The sequence below is a fragment of the Anomaloglossus baeobatrachus genome, chromosome 3 (assembly GCF_048569485.1).
Source record: "Anomaloglossus baeobatrachus isolate aAnoBae1 chromosome 3, aAnoBae1.hap1, whole genome shotgun sequence".
Taxonomy (NCBI): domain Eukaryota; kingdom Metazoa; phylum Chordata; class Amphibia; order Anura; family Aromobatidae; genus Anomaloglossus; species Anomaloglossus baeobatrachus.
The window spans coordinates 650,495,290-650,511,455 of NC_134355.1; the positions used below are offsets into that span (position 1 = coordinate 650,495,290).

The following is a 16,166-nucleotide window of genomic DNA, read 5'->3' on the forward strand; positions in this document are numbered from 1 at the left end:
CACAAACAAACCTGTGTGTGACCCAAACTTGCACGATGAGGTTAGGAAACACTATTGGCAGTTTGAGTCTCCACCCACAGCCATAAGCAGATTACTTCCGGGGGAGGTTGGGCGGACTTGTGCCACACTACATCCGAGCACGCTGTTACCCCCAGTGTGCGCCATTCAAAACACTGCAAGCGTCTCAGTGTTTCTCGTGAAAGTTATGTTTATGTGTAAATCTTCTGAACCCGAGCCTCGATTTTTAAATTTGGTGTTTAGTTCGAAAGCCGAACCTCAGGTTCGCTCATCTCTAGTTCTCAGAATTCCCTCGGCAGGTCTCAATTTGTATAGAGTTTACTGAATAAGGCTGCTTTCACACATCCGTTTTTTTTTTGTGCCGTCTGGCACAATCCGGCAAAATGCCGAATGCCAATTTCACCCGTCCGGCTTTTCGCCGGATCCGGCGCACGCCAGTACACTGTATACAGTACAATGGCAGTGCGACAAGCGCTGGTCACATGCAGTCATGTGACCCGGAAGTTGTGGCGCTGCCATTGTACTGTATACACTGAACTGGCGTGCGCCAAATCCGGCAAAAAGCCAGATGTATTAGGCTGCTTTCACACCTCCGGTTTCTGCAATGCGGTACAATCCTGCACTTTGCAGGAAAATCGCAACCGTTTTTTTTTGCTGCTGGTTGCGATTTTCCTGCATAGACTTTAATTAGTGCCGCATGGCCTTGCGTTCCGTCCGGTTTTTGCCGCATGCGGCGGCCGGATGGAACGTTGCCTGGCACGGTTTTTTTCATGCGACAAAAAAAAAAACCACATCGCGCCGCATTCGGCCGATGCGGCGCATTTTTCAATGGATGCCTATGGTGGCCGGATGCGGCGCGATAGTAACCGCATCCGGCTGCTGCATGCGGTTTTTGCCTCTGCGCATGCTCAGTAGCATGCCGCAAGCGGCAAAAACCGGACTGGCCACAAAGGAAAAACTTATGCAAAGGATGCAGTGGTTTCACCGCATCCGTTGCATAGCCGGATTGAGCCGCAGAGCTCAAGCTGGATCTGTGAAAGCAGCCTTAAACAGCCCTTAAGCGAGAGAATCCACACAAAGCAAAGAATTCCTACACGCTGGACCTCCCCTCCAAATGACACTGGACAGAGGCAGAAAAAAACTTTACGTGAGGAAAAGAAAAACAAAAAAAAAACAAAAAAAAAAAAACTTACTTCAGTCCCCGTTGAAGCAGTCTGGCAATGTTACCTTAGTTTTGGTGGCCTCCTTTGTATGGGATGAAGCCTCGGCAGCGGTGGGGAGTGCATGTTACTGCAGTTTAATCCTCTACTTTCAATGTCAGCAATTGCAATCGCACAGCCAAGGAGTTCACAGCGTCCATAGCAACATCTCAGCAGACATAAAAGATGGGGTGGGCTGGGGATAATGTTACGCACGCTACAGTGCGCACAAGGTAAATAATGTAATGTAAGGTTTTACCCAACACTCCTACACCTGAACCGCCCGGCTCTTTTACAGACTAGAAGTCCCAGCTGTGCAGTCCCTAAAGGCCCCTGCACAGACTGAAACAACCCTAACCGGAGAACTCAGATGACCACTCGGACCTTTTCTTCCTAAGCGGCCATCGAGGGTTTCACGTACCTCCTCAAGAAACCGGGGGACGGAGCAGAGTAACATTAGGTATACCAAAAGTAATGACTAAACCAAGAGACACAAAACCAGCCCACATTTCCAAGCAGGGTCCACTTCAGAAGAATCACTGGCAGGAAATGGAAGCCTGGGGAGGGTTTAAGTAATTACACCCACCGGGTGATAGGGCAGAGCAAATTGCATCATAGGAAACACTTGTTCCCAGAAAGGCCATGAAGACCAAACATGTAGGGCGGTCTCACAGATCCGGCTTTTCGCCGGTTTGACGGATGCGGCGCACGCCAGTACAGTATGATACAGTACAGTGGCAGCGCTGTCACGCTGCCATTGTACTATATACACTGTGCGTAGTTGCGTAGTTTTGACGTAAACGGAATCCAGCACAGATGCAGTACAGTTCATTAATTTACAGTGGAAGCGTGACACCATGTGGTTGTCTGCTTCAAACACTACCGCATGTATCCACAAGGTGTCGCGTTTCTACTGTAAATATATGAACTGTACTGCATCTGTGCTGGATTCCGTTTACGTCAAAATGACGCAAATGTGAAATCGGCCTAAGACTGCTTTCACACATCAGTTTTTTGGCATCAGGCACAATCCAGTGAAAAACAGATAAAACGGATCCGGCGCCGGATCCGTTTTTCCCTCACAGTATTGTTTTTGTGACACGTGGCCTTGCATTTTGATCCGGCGTGCAACAAATCTGGCGAAATGTGTCTGTGAGGCCGCCGGAAGGAACGCAGCATGCAACGTTTTTTGTGACCGTCAAAAAAACGGATTGCGATGGATCTAGCGATGTCCGTTTTTTTAACAATGGTAGCCTATGGGCGCCGGATCAGTCGCCATCCGTAAAAAAACGGAATCAGGCGACAGATCCGTTTTTTGTTTCTGGGCATGCCCAGAACATGTAAATTCACTTCTGGAATGAAAAAAAAAACCTCTCGGCGTAAGGGGAAAAATGGGACTAATCCGTTTTTTTTGCCTGATCCGTCACATCAGGTTTGTCACAATCTGCGATGGATCCGTCGCATCAGGCACAATATGGTTTGTGGTTTCCTGGTTTCACACATCAGTTTTTTGGCATCAGGCACAATCGGGTGAAAAAACTGATGCGACGGATCCGTCGTATCAGTTTTTTCCATCTGCTTTTTCCGTTTTTTGACGGATCCATTGTGATACTGAGTATGCTCAGTTTAAAAAAACGCAAACCGTCGCTGTATTGCATTTTTTGTCGTATTACGATGGATCTTCCATTGGCTTCCATTATACAACACGCCGGACGCCGCTGGATCATTCGGCGTCCGTTTTTTTTATTTTCAACAAAAAACTTTACTTTTTCACTTTTTTTTTTCTTTGGGCATAAACCGGATTTTGCCTGATGCGACGTATCCGTGACAAAAGAGATTGTGACAAAACTGATGTGACGGATCAGGCAAAAAAACGGATTAGTCTCATTTTTCCCCTTCCGGCGAGAGAGGTTTTTTTTTTCATTCCAAAAGTAAATTTACATATGTGCTGGGCATGCCCAGAAACAAAAAACGGATCTGTCGCCTGATTTTTTTTTGTACGGATCCGGCGCCCATAGGCTACCATTGGAAAAAAAAGGGACATCGCCGGATCCGTCGCTATCCATTTTTTTGACGGTCACAAAAAACGTTGCATGCTGCGTTCTTTCCGGCGGCCGCACAGACACATTTAGCTGGATCCCTCGCATGCCGGAACAGAACGCAAGGCCATGTAGTACAATGCGGCTCAAAAACAACACTATGAGGGAAAAACGAATCAGGCGCCGAATTCGTTTTTTCCAAAAAACGCCTGATTGTGCATGATGGAATAAAGTGATGTGTAAGAGAGGCCGTACATGGTGCGTCCTGTCCGGCGGCCACATAGACAACGTTTGCCGGATCCGGCGCATGCCGGATGAAACGCAACACCATGTGGCACAATACAGCGCCAATACAAGACTATTGGGAAATAAAGGATCTGGCGCCGGATCATTTTTATCCGTTTTTCGCCGGATTGTGACTGATGCAAAAAAAGCTGATGTGTGAAAGCAGCCTAGGGCAGACAGGGTAGTGAGCCATCAAAAAGCATGGGACTTCCCAAGTCGCTAGGACAACCACTGGGGATGGGCACCATTTGGGGTCGAAGTAGGTGCAACCATCTCACTAGAACAGACCTTCCCGGGCACAGCTTGGGATAACATTGAGCACTAACAACTGTAGTTAGTGTCTCTCTCTCTCCTCGTGGGACCCGAGGCTAGGAGCAGGAGGCTCGGCCCGGGTTCCAAATAGCAACAGAGGGACACTTCACTAACTGACTGTCACGGGCACTGGCGGTGATCACCAACCATCCGGGATCGGCAGGAGCCCATTGTGGCAGAGAACAGTACTCTGGGGCAGCGCCTGAACTACATGTGAGTAAAAAGACCTGGAATCGCAGCCCCTGTCTCTGCCTCTCCTTTACCGGCACCATCGCCCAGCGCTGCGGCGCCATCGGGGACTACCACCACCCCGTCCTTCCTCGAGTCATCTTCCCCGGGGAAATCCCGCTCTGCCTGTGGGGAGCGACACCATCCCAGCTGCGACCTTCACCATCAGCCCCGGACAGCAGCACTCGCAGCGGCGGCCCATCCCTGGCCGTGTACCACAGGTGGCGTCACGATCTTAAAAAAGACTTTCCTAAATGTCACTGCCACCCCCATCGTCCCTCCTGCCTCCCGTCCACCACCATCCTTCCCTTCCTGTAAGCCTCGGGGCAATGGAACCAGGCCAAGCCACCCCGTGACGACGCAGAGGATCTGCACCCTCGACCCAGCGACGAGTAGGTTAAAAACACCTGCCCCGTGGGGCGACACACATGAAAGAACACACAGTGACACTGTCTGCTCCATTATAGTCAATGGCTCCATCGGTGCATGCGTCCGACTCCGTTTTGATGGAGGGGGTTGAGCCTAAGCCCGACTGGACTACTGAATGTGGAGAACGTAGTGTGGCTACACGGAGACTGTTGTCATGAGAACAAAGATCACCGGGTGACGCTGACCCATGCAAATGAAGGGGATCTCATTCTAGTCCCCCCCAATAAATGCGACAAAAAAAATCAGAGGAGGTTACACTTTTTATGTCTCACTTGTTGCGGTCTCTGTCCCCTCGGGGCACAATGTCACCACAGTCGCTAGTATTGTGCTGTAATTTAGTAGTGAGACCTGGTGAACTTTGGTTGCGCCACAATGGTCGCCATGAAGCCCCAGCCTGAATGTTACAGGCTCAGCTGCTGCTCTGGATCCTCCAACTGTAGGTCAGGGGAAGCAACTGTCCTCTCTGATAATCAACCTGAGCTTCTTAAAGGGATCTTTCAGGCAAGAAATTGGGGTCCTGAAATATGTGAGACGCCCACAATAGAGGTCAAGCCAGACTGCTAACAAGTCAGTAATGACCTATATACTAAACATATACAGATTTATATAACCCTCAGCCTGCACACTGATACTGTCAGCGGCATTAGGCTATGCATAAAGTTTATTCAACAAAAAAAGAAAAAATAAGAAGTTGCGCTTTGTGATTGGTTAATAGTAATGGCGCATGGTGATGACGTAGTAATAAGGCGACTATCAGCGTTTTGGACGATGTTTAGGAAACCGAATCGGAATCTGCGGGCCCGGAGAGCGGCGTCCAGCGAGGAAGAGGAGGAGGAGCAGGGGAAGGTGGAGAGGCCGAAGAGAGCGGGCGGGAGAGGACTGGCGTGTGCGACCAAGAGAAGGGAGAAGGCGGCGGAGGACAGTGACGAGCAGCGGTCAGCGGGAGAGGAGGACAGTGCTGGGCCTGAGCCTCCCCCCCGCAGCGCCGGACCCCGCAGCGCCGGACCCCGCAGCGCCGGACCCCGCAGCGCCGGACCCCGCAGCGCCGGACCCCGCAGCGCCGGACCCCGCAGCGCCGGACCCCGCAGCGCCGGACCCCGCAGCGCCGGACCCCACAGCGCCGGACCCCACAGCGCCCTCAGCTTCAGTGAGGAGAAGGAAGGTGAGGAGTGTGCGGGGCAGTGACCAGCCCCTCCGTATCTATAGCAACCTTAAAGGGACAGCACACCGGAGACCTGAGAAACGGCAATTACAGATTGGGAAGTCAGGAGCCCTGGAAAGAAGCATGAGCCGTATACAGAGCAGTGTGTATATAAGGGAGTGCAGGCTGTATACAGGGCAGTGTGTATATAAGGGAGTGCAGGCTGTATACAGGGCAGTGTGTATATAAGGGAGTGCAGGCTGTATACAGGGCAGTGTGTATATAAGGGAGTGCAGGCTGTATACAGGGCAGTGTGTATATAAGGGAGTGCAGGCTGTATACAGGGCAGTGTGTATATAAGGGAGTGCAGGCCGTATACAGAGCAGTGTGTATATAAGGGAGCGCGGGCTGTATACAGGGCAGTGTGTATATAAGGGAGCGCGGGCCGTATACAGGGCAGTGTGTATATAAGGGAGCGCGGGCCGTATACAGGGCAGTGTGTATATAAGGGAGCGCGGGCTGTATACAGGGCAGTGTGTATATAAGGGAGCGCGGGCTGTATACAGGGCAGTGTGTATATAAGGGAGCGCGGGCCGTATACAGGGCAGTGTGTATATAAGGGAGCGCGGGCTGTATACAGAGCAGTGTGTATATAAGGGAGCGCAGGCTGTATACAGGGCAGTGTGTATATAAGGGAGCGCGGGCTGTATACAGGGCAGTGTGTATATAAGGGAGCGCGGGCCGTATACAGGGCAGTGTGTATATAAGGGAGCGCAGGCTGTATACAGAACAGTGTGTATATATAGAGTGCAGGCCGTATACAGGGCAGTGTAAATATAAGGGAGCGCGGGCTGTATACAGGGCAGTGTGTATATAAGGGAGCGCGGGCTGTATACAGGGCAGTGTGTATATAAGGGAGCGCGGGCTGTATACAGGGCAGTGTGTATATAAGGGAGTGCAGGCTGTATACAGGGCAGTGTGTATATAAGGGAGCACGGGCCGTATACAGGGCAGTGTGTATATAAGGGAGCGCGGGCTGTATACAGGGCAGTGTGTATATATAGAGTGCAGGCCGTATACAGGGCAGTGTAAATATAAGGGAGCGCGGGCTGTATACAGGGCAGTGTGTATATAAGGGAGCGCGGGCTGTATACAGGGCAGTGTGTATATAAGGGAGCGCGGGCTGTATACAGGGCAGTGTGTATATAAGGGAGCGCGGGCTGTATACAGGGCAGTGTGTATATATAGAGTGCAGGCCGTATACAGGGCAGTGTAAATATAAGGGAGCGCGGGCTGTATACAGGGCAGTGTGTATATAAGGGAGCGCGGGCTGTATACAGGGCAGTGTGTATATAAGGGAGCGCGGGCTGTATACAGGGCAGTGTGTATATAAGGGAGCGCGGGCCGTATACAGGGCAGTGTGTATATAAGGGAGCGCGGGCCGTATACAGGGCAGTGTGTATATAAGGGAGCGCGGGCCGTATACAGGGCAGTGTGTATATAAGGGAGCGTGGGCTGTATACAGGGCAGTGTGTATATAAGAGAGCGCGGGCTGTATACAGGGCAGTGTGTATATAAGGGAGCGCGGGCCGTATACAGGGCAGTGTGTATATAAGGGAGCGCGGGCCGTATACAGGGCAGTGTGTATATAAGGGAGTGCGGGCTGTATACAGGGCAGTGTGTATATAAGGGAGTGCGGGCTGTATACAGGGCAGTGTGTATATAAGGGAGTGCGGGCTGTATACAGGGCAGTGTGTATATAAGGGAGCGCGGGCTGTATACAGGGCAGTGTGTATATAAGGGAGCGCGGGCTGTATACAGGGCAGTGTGTATATAAGGGAGCGCGGGCCGTATACAGGGCAGTGTGTATATAAGGGAGCGCGGGCCGTATACAGGGCAGTGTGTATATAAGGGAGCGCGGGCCGTATACAGGGCAGTGTGTATATAAGGGAGCGTGGGCTGTATACAGGGCAGTGTGTATATAAGAGAGCGCGGGCTGTATACAGGGCAGTGTGTATATAAGGGAGCGCGGGCCGTATACAGGGCAGTGTGTATATAAGGGAGCGCGGGCCGTATACAGGGCAGTGTGTATATAAGGGAGTGCGGGCTGTATACAGGGCAGTGTGTATATAAGGGAGCGCGGGCTGTATACAGGGCAGTGTGTATATAAGGGAGCGCGGGCTGTATACAGGGCAGTGTGTATATAAGGGAGCGCGGGCTGTATACAGGGCAGTGTGTATATAAGGGAGCGCGGGCCGTATACAGGGCAGTGTGTATATAAGGGAGTGTGGGCTGTATACAGGGCAGTGTGTATATAAGGGAGTGCGGGCTGTATACAGGGCAGTGTGTATATAAGGGAGCGCGGGCCGTATACAGGGCAGTGTGTATATAAGGGAGTGCGGGCTGTATACAGGGCAGTGTGTATATAAGGGAGTGCGGGCTGTATACAGGGCAGTGTGTATATAAGGGAGCGCGGGCCGTATACAGGGCAGTCACTTGAGTTACAGCACGATCATGGAACATGACTGGCCGCTGTAACTGCAGACAAAGAATGGGCCACGATCAGTGGTGACGTCAGTCAGGTTACTTGTTGTCATAGTAGAAGAAAGAACCTTTCTGTTGTGACCGCGGCTAACCTGAGTGATGTCACCACTGATCGCGGCTCAGTCTCTGTCTGCAGTTACAGCGGGCAGTCATGTTCCATGATCGTGCGCTGTGACTCAGATGTAGCAGAGCTGAATCATCGTGGAACTTTGTGTGGATTACGTCGGACCTGCAGGGGTGTTTTGTTGGTTAATAAAATGGTGAATGAAGGTTTTATTTTTGTATTTTCGACCAAACAATGGATTTTTTCGGTGTTTGTGTTAATTTACAGATTAGTGATGGGGGGGTCTCATAGACTCTCCCCATTACTAATCTAGGGCTTAGTGGCAGCTGTGGTCTGTTATTAACCCCTGCTATTACTCCGATTGCCACCACACCAAGGCAATCGGGAAGAGCCAAGAGAAAGCACCAGGCAAGTTGCATGTATTGGATTCAACGATCTTGGGAGGCTGCAGGCTGCTATTTTTAAGGCCACGTCTCACTAAGCGACATTGCTAGCGACATCGCTGCTGAGTCACGGTTTTTGTGACGCAACAGTGATCTTGCTAGCGATGTCGCTGTGTGTGACATCCAGCAACAACCTGGCCCCTGCCGTGAGGTCTCCGGTCGTTGCTGAATGTCTTGGACCATTTTATGGTCGTTGCTCTCCCGCTGTGAAGCACAGATCGCTGTGTGTGACAGCGAGAGAGCAACATTCTGAATGTGCAGGGAGACGGCTTCTGCAGACGCTGGTAACAAAGGTACAGATCGGGTAACCAAGCAAAGTGCTTTGCTTGGTTACCCGATATTTACCTTGGTTACCAGCGTCCGCAGCTTCTAGAAGCGGGCACCCTGCTCCCTGCACACGTAGCCAAGGTACACATCGGGTAACTATAAACAAAGCGCTTTGCTTAGTAACCCGACGTGTACTATGGTTACGAAGCACAGCGTTGTTACACAGGTCGCTGCTGGCTGGAGGCTGATCTCTGATCGCTGTGGAGATCTGCCTGTGTGACAGCTCACCAGAGACCATGTAGCGACGCTCCAGCGATCTCTGCCAGGTCTGATCGCTGGTGGGATCGCTGGAGCGTCGCTAAGTGTGACGGTACCTTTAGGCTGGGAGCTGGCCTAATAACCATAGGCCTCCTTAGTCTGAGAATACTGGCACCCAGCTGTCAGGCTTTATCTTGGCTGGTTATCAAAATTGGGGGGGGGGGGGGGATTACGCACTGTGTTTTTTTTTTTTTTTTTTTTTGTTTTGTTTTTTTTTTAATATTTACATAATTTAAAAAAAAAAAAGGTGCCGCATGTGATTTGGTTTTGTTTTGTTAGTTTTGTATTGGAGTGGAACTCCTCAGTTTTATATTCACCCTCCGGCTTTTTCACCTTTTTCAGCATCGCTCTGGTCCCACAGTGCTATTTTGTTTCTTTAACTTTTCAATGACCAGAAGTTGTGTCACAAACTCACTACAAGTCTATCTGAGCCAGAGCGAGGCCAGAATGTGTCTCTCATAGACTTGTATTGAGTTGTCACCTCCTTCTCCATAAACTCTGGAGTCGCCGGTAGGTCACAAATCACGGGAGAGCGACCGGAGCAGCGGTGACAGGAGGTGGAGATGCCGGAGGGGGAGTATAAGGGGTCAGGGGACCTACATTTCCCGCTGGGAAATAATAAAACTCTGGAGGGGGGCTACAAATATTTCAGGCTTGAGAAACCACTTGGGCCCTCACAAGGACTCATTTAGATTTTCTTTTATTGTCCCTGTGATAAGAAGATGTAGAGATTTCCAATGATGAGGACACAAAAAGTGCGTAATAGTGAATCTGTCCTACTGCACTATCATCCGGCACTGGACCGTAGTACGGACCCAAATTCTGGATTTTCACATTTGTTTTCAAACTTTCCTCAGCTTTTTTTTTTTTTTTTTTATTATTATTATTATTATTATTATTATTATTATTATTACTACAGGTGAAGATGTTTCCTTTAAGATCAGGAAGCCCTCGGTTAATGCCGTCCTATTCAGAGTGCAGAAAAAGCCAGACTATGCCGCGCGCAGACACGATCCTCAAGAAGAAGGTGGGTAAATGCTGAGCGGAAACTATAAAAATAATCCGTCTGGGAGATGGACTTTACAACGGTGGAATTGATTTTTCCGTGAGATCAGATCATTAGAGAATGGATTCTCAGACCCCGGGTCAGTCTGGTGTCGCCTCTGGACGGTAGCCAGTAATTGCCTCTTACCTGACGGCTCCCCCTGATCGGTTGCTGCGATGTCCTCATTGTGGCTATGTTTATCAAGATTCTCAGGATTTGCTGCAGATTTCACGCTTGGATGCAGTCAATGAATAATCCGAATATTATTATTGAACTTTAGGACCAGAGAGCAGCTCAGAGTCAGGACGAAGCGACAAGGAAAATGTGGATCTTTCAGAGAAGGAAGAATATTCCAGCCCAGCGTCATCTCCTGCAGAACATCACACCTCAGCGGCAGGTCAGTACGGACAGGGGTCATTATATACAAATCTTCTTGACGTTTTCCTGTATTGTGCTATACAACCATTCACGGTGCTCAGCGTCTGTCGATTCTCGTCTTTTTGTAATCCATTATCAGGAACGACTAAGTAATACTCGGTACAGCTGCAATACTTTATATAGAGTACAAAGAAATCTTACACCTCGCACACAAGCAGTGTTCTCCGCTGCTCTAACACCAATGAGGCAAGATCTATAGTATACATCCACTTTTTTTTGTCAGCCGAAGACCTGATACTAATAAATTGCATATATATGGGGTCTGTCTTATAATCCAGTGGTGTATTATCATAGGGGGGCGGCAAGGGTGGAGGTGCAGCAGGATGGTACTGTGGGCGGCGCGGTGGGTGTCCCAGATGCTGTCTCAGAAACTGTCGGCGGAGGCGGCTGTGCTGGGGCGGAGGCGGCTGTGCTGGGGCGGAGGCCAGTGAGGGTTTCAAATAATGGTGCCCGGAGTCTGTGAATGCGCAGATTGAGCTCTTGGCACATTGACAAACCGACATCTGATCTGCGCACGCGCCACCTCCAGGCACCATTTGCCATGAGTCCACTGCTGGGAGATCAATGGACCGGAGGCGGCATGTGCGCAGATGAGATCTTGAGCCGAGAGCTCCATTTACATACGCGCAGACTCTGGGCGCCATTATTTGAAGCCCTCAGTACAGCTGCCGTAGCCCGTGCACAGCCACCGCAACAGCATTACCCCTGCCTGCATCTACCCCTTTCCACCCCCCCCCCCCGGTAAACTACATTCAGATTATAAGACGCACCCCTCACTTTTCTCCCAAATTTTAGGAAGGAAAAGTAGATTATATATATATGCCGCCTATATATGCGGACTGCCGCCCGCACACAGCCATGGGTACCCGGCTGCCACCGCACGCAAACACAGGTACCTGGCGGCTTGTACGCAGGGTGGGCGGGCAGCCTTTTGGCTGCCACTCTGTGCATGCGGGGCGGGCGGCTGTGCAGCATGTTACCAGTTGTCCGCGGTCCCACTTTCAAATGATGGCGCCGGTGGAGCTCTTGGATGAGAGGTCCATTTGCGCACTGCGCTGCTCCGGGAGTCAGCGCGTGCGCAGATGGAGCCCTTGGATGAGAGCTCCATCTGCGCATGCGTCGCTCCGGGCGCCATTACTTTAATCGGGACCGCGGACACACTCCACCACTGAGCAGTCCCTGCCGCTGCCACCACTGAGCAGTCCCTGCCATTGCCACCACTGAGCAGTCGCCACCGCTCCCACCACTGAGCCGCCGCTGCCACCACTGAACCGGGACCGCGGACACACTCCACCACTGAGCAGTCCCTGCCATTGCCACCACTGAGCAGTCCCTGCCATTGCCACCACTGAGCAGTCCCTGCCATTGCCACCACTGAGCAGTCGCCGCCGCTCCCACCACTGAGCCGTCGCCGCCGCTGCCACCACTGAACCGGGACCGTGGACACACTCCACCACTGAGCAGTCCCTGCCGCTGCCACCACTGAGCAGTCGCCGCCGCTCCCACCACTGAGCCGTCGCCGCCGCTGCCACCACTGAACCGGGACCGCGGACACACTCCACCACTGAGCAGTCCCAGCCGCTGCCACCACTGAGCAGTCGACGCCGCTGCCACCACTGAACCGGGACCGCGGACACTCACTGCACCGGCCTGCTACACGGCTCACCCGCCACGCTGCTGCCGCCACCACGGACCCCACGGCTCCTGCCACCGCGGACGCCACCGCGCCTGCAACCACGGACGCCACGGCACCTGCAACCACGGACCCCGCTGCCACTGACTTGCCGCGCCTGCCAGCACAACCTGTGCCTCCTGTGACCCCGCTTCACCACCACTGCTGCCCCCCTCCGGTAAGAGAACACCGGAGTATAAGACGGACCCCATTTTTCTTTTTTTTACCTTTTTTTTATGTCTAAGTTTGGGGTGCGTCTTATATTCCGGTGCGTCTTATAAAGCGAAAAATACGATATATATATATATATATATATATATATATATATATATATATATATATATATATATATATATATATATATATATATATATATATATATATATATATATATATATTTCTTTGTCGCTCCATTGGGAGACCCAGACAATTGGGTGTATAGCTTCTGCCTCCGGAGGCCATACAAAGTATTACACTTTAAAAAGTGTAACCCCTCCCCTCTGCCTATACACTCTCCCGTGGATCACGGGCTCCTCAGTTTTATGCTTTGTGTGGAAGGAGGCACACATCCACTCATGCATTCTCATACTTAGTTATGTCGGTTGGAAGAAAAGAGGGCCCCCACGGGGCCCCCGGCATGTTCCCTTCTCACCCCACTACGTCGGCGGTGTTGTTAAGGTTGAAGTACCCATTGCGGGTATTGAGGCTGGAGCCACATGCCGTCTCCTTCACCATCCCTTATGCGGCTCTGGGAGAAGTGGGATCCTAAGCGGTCATCCATTTGCTGGGACCGTGCTCCATCCGCAGCCCCTGTGGGAACCTGCCGGACCGGAGCCTCTTCAACCTCAGGGACCGGGCCCTGCAACTCAAAGGTACTCTGTGTCCCCATAGGGGACTGTGCAGGGAGCGCACCTTCTTCCCGGAAGCCGCTGCAGCTGCTGAATTGAGGAGGCCGGTGGACTTCCGCGCCGACCGTGCCTGCTTGTCAGGCGCGGTCTCAAATTTAGTCCCCGGCTTCATCGCGGCCTAGTCGCAAAAATCCCGCCCCCGGGCCTGCCTGTCAGGGGTAAGGGCGGGATTACCGACATGACGTCGGATGTGAGGGATGGAGCATCCTGCATGTCTTCCTCCCCCCTCACTGATCACTGTGGGGACCCCAGATTCCCGCACTTTGCTGGCGCCGCCCACGGCTCCACTCCTCCCCTGAGAGCTCCGGCAGCCATTTTCTGGCATTCTGCCGGTGGAGGCTTCTCAGTGAACAGCTCTGCAGCTCCGGGGGATCCAAGGCAGGGAATCTGGAGGACACACTCCGCTCGTTAGCGGTCGGTAAGCCACACCGGTCACCCGGTGCTGGTCCCCCTAGGGTGCCGGAATAGATACACACATTATATATATATATATATATATATATATATATATATATATATATATATATATATATATATATATATATCTATATATATATATATATATATATATATATATATATATATATATATATATATATATATATATATATATATATATATATATATATATATATATATATATATATATATATATATATATATATATGCTACATATATATATATTTCTGTTCGGTCGGGCTGTATACCCATTTCCCATATACCCTCAGTGGTCACTCTCCTAGGAGACAACAGCATGTCGTCCACAAGGAGCAAAGCTGCTAAGGCACAGGTTTTTTTTCGCGGCCTGTACCTCTTGTGGGGCTATGTTACCTGTGGGTTCCACCTACCCTCACTGTGAGCAATGCTCGACTCCTGCCTCGCTTGCTCAGCCGGAGCCTCGGACACTGGTGGGCCCCTCGGCTCATGTAGACCCCCCTGCTCCCCCTGACCAGGCTGCAGGGACAGAGTTCGCCTCTTTTGCTGAGAAACTCTCTGAGTCTCTTTCTCAATCCATTACACTGTCTATGGACAAATGGTCTTCTAAGCTGCTTGAGGCTTTGCAGTCCAGACCGGACCTTTCACAGGCCCCGGCCCCTGTTAGCTCGTCGCCTCCAGGCCCCTCTCGGTCCGCGCCGCAGCGCGCTCCCAGGTTGGCCCCTCGGTCTCAGGCGGAGGACTCCTGCCCGGACCGCAGTCCTAGACCGGCTAAGCAGGCTCGCTGGGACTCTTCCCCGACTTCCTCTCGCTGCTCGGGATCCCAGCTTGAGGACTCTCTGGAGGACGAGGCGGACGTCGCAGCTCAGGGCTCTGACCCTGACGTCGCCCTCAACCTTGATACACCTGAGGGGGACGCCTTAGTAATAGAGGAGTCGGCGTCTCAGCAGGAGAAACACCAGTTTCGGTTCCCCAAACGTACGCGCAATACGTTTTTTGATCACTCTAACTTCAGGGATGCTGTCCAGAAGCCCAGAGCAGTCCCGGACAAGCGCTTTGCTAAACGCCTCACTGACACGCGTTACCCCTTCCCATCTGAAGTCGTTAAGGGTTGGGCTCACTGTCCCAAGGTGGATCCTCCAGTCTCCAGATTGGCGGCTAGGTCCGTGGTGTCTGTTGCAGATGGCTCATCCCTGAAGGATGCCACTGACAGACAGAGCTCCTGGTGAAGTCCATCTATGAGGCCACGGGCGCGTCTTTTGCCCCGGCCTTTGCAGCCGTGTGGGCTCTCCAAGCAATCTCGGCTTGTCTGACTGAGATTAATGCTGTCACACGTAATTCTGCTCCGCAAGTTGCGTCTTTGACCTCTCAGGCGTCAGCCTTTTCATCCTACGCCATGAACGCCGTCCTGGACTCCGCTAGCCGTACGGCGGTAGCATCTGCTAACTCCGTGGCAGTCCGCAGGGCCATGTGGCTGCGCGAATGGAAGGCAGACTCTCTGCTTCCAAGAGGTTCTTAACCGGTTTGCCGTTTTCTGGCGACCGCTTGTTTGGCGAACGATTGGATGAGATTATTAAGGAATCCAAAGGAAAGGATTCCTCCTTACCCCAGGCCAAACCTAAGAGACCTCAACAGAGAAAAATCCAATCGAGATTTCGGTCCTTTCGTCCCTCCGCCAAGTCCCAATCCTCTTCGTCCAACAGGCCGGAGAAAGGCCAGAGGAACTCCTATGCGTGGCGATCCAAGTCACGCCCGCAAAAGGCCGCAGGAGGCACTGCCTTCAAGACGGCTTCCTCATGACTCTCGGCCTCCCCTGGCCGCATCCTCGGTCGGTGGCAGGCTCTCCCGCTTTGGCGACGCCTGGTGGCCACATGTTCAAGACCGATGGGTGAGAGACATTCTGTCTCATGGTTACAGGATAGAGTTCAGCTCTTGTCCTGCGGCTCGTTTCTTCAGAACCTCTCCGCCCCCCGCTCAGGCCGACGCACTTTTTCAGGCAGTGGCCGCTCTAAAGATGGAAGGAGTTGTGATCCCCGTTCCCCTTCAGGAACGTGGTCACGGATTTTACTCCAACTTGTTCGTGGTGCCAAAAAAGGACGGGTCATTCCGTCCCGTTCTGGACCTCAAGTTACTCAACAGACATGTGAGAACCAGACGGTTTCGGATGGAATCTCTCCGCTCGGTCATCGCCTCGATGTCACAAGGAGACTTCCTAGCATCGATCGACATCAAGGATGCTTATCTCCATGTACCGATCGCACCCGAACATCAACGTTTCCTGCGTTTCGCCATCGGGGACGAACACCTTCAGTTCGTGGCATTGCCTTTCGGCTTGGCGACAGCCCCACGGGTTTTCACCAAAGTCATGGCATCCGTTGTGG

The 16,166-nt window shown here is 51.8% G+C and overlaps 1 protein-coding gene across 1 annotated transcript in view; it reads left to right on the forward strand.

The window, feature by feature from the left end:
- Positions 1 to 5,261: 5,261 nt before the first annotated feature.
- The window catches only part of GCFC2 (GC-rich sequence DNA-binding factor 2), a 121,029-nt gene continuing 110,124 nt past the window's right edge, over positions 5,262 to 16,166 (forward strand). The window contains exons 1-3 of the mRNA XM_075341163.1: positions 5,262 to 5,672; positions 10,207 to 10,314; positions 10,613 to 10,729. Coding sequence (XP_075197278.1) covers positions 5,279 to 5,672; positions 10,207 to 10,314; positions 10,613 to 10,729 — 619 coding nt within the window. The 5' untranslated portion in view covers positions 5,262 to 5,278. The remainder of the gene's footprint in view (positions 5,673 to 10,206; positions 10,315 to 10,612; positions 10,730 to 16,166) is intronic.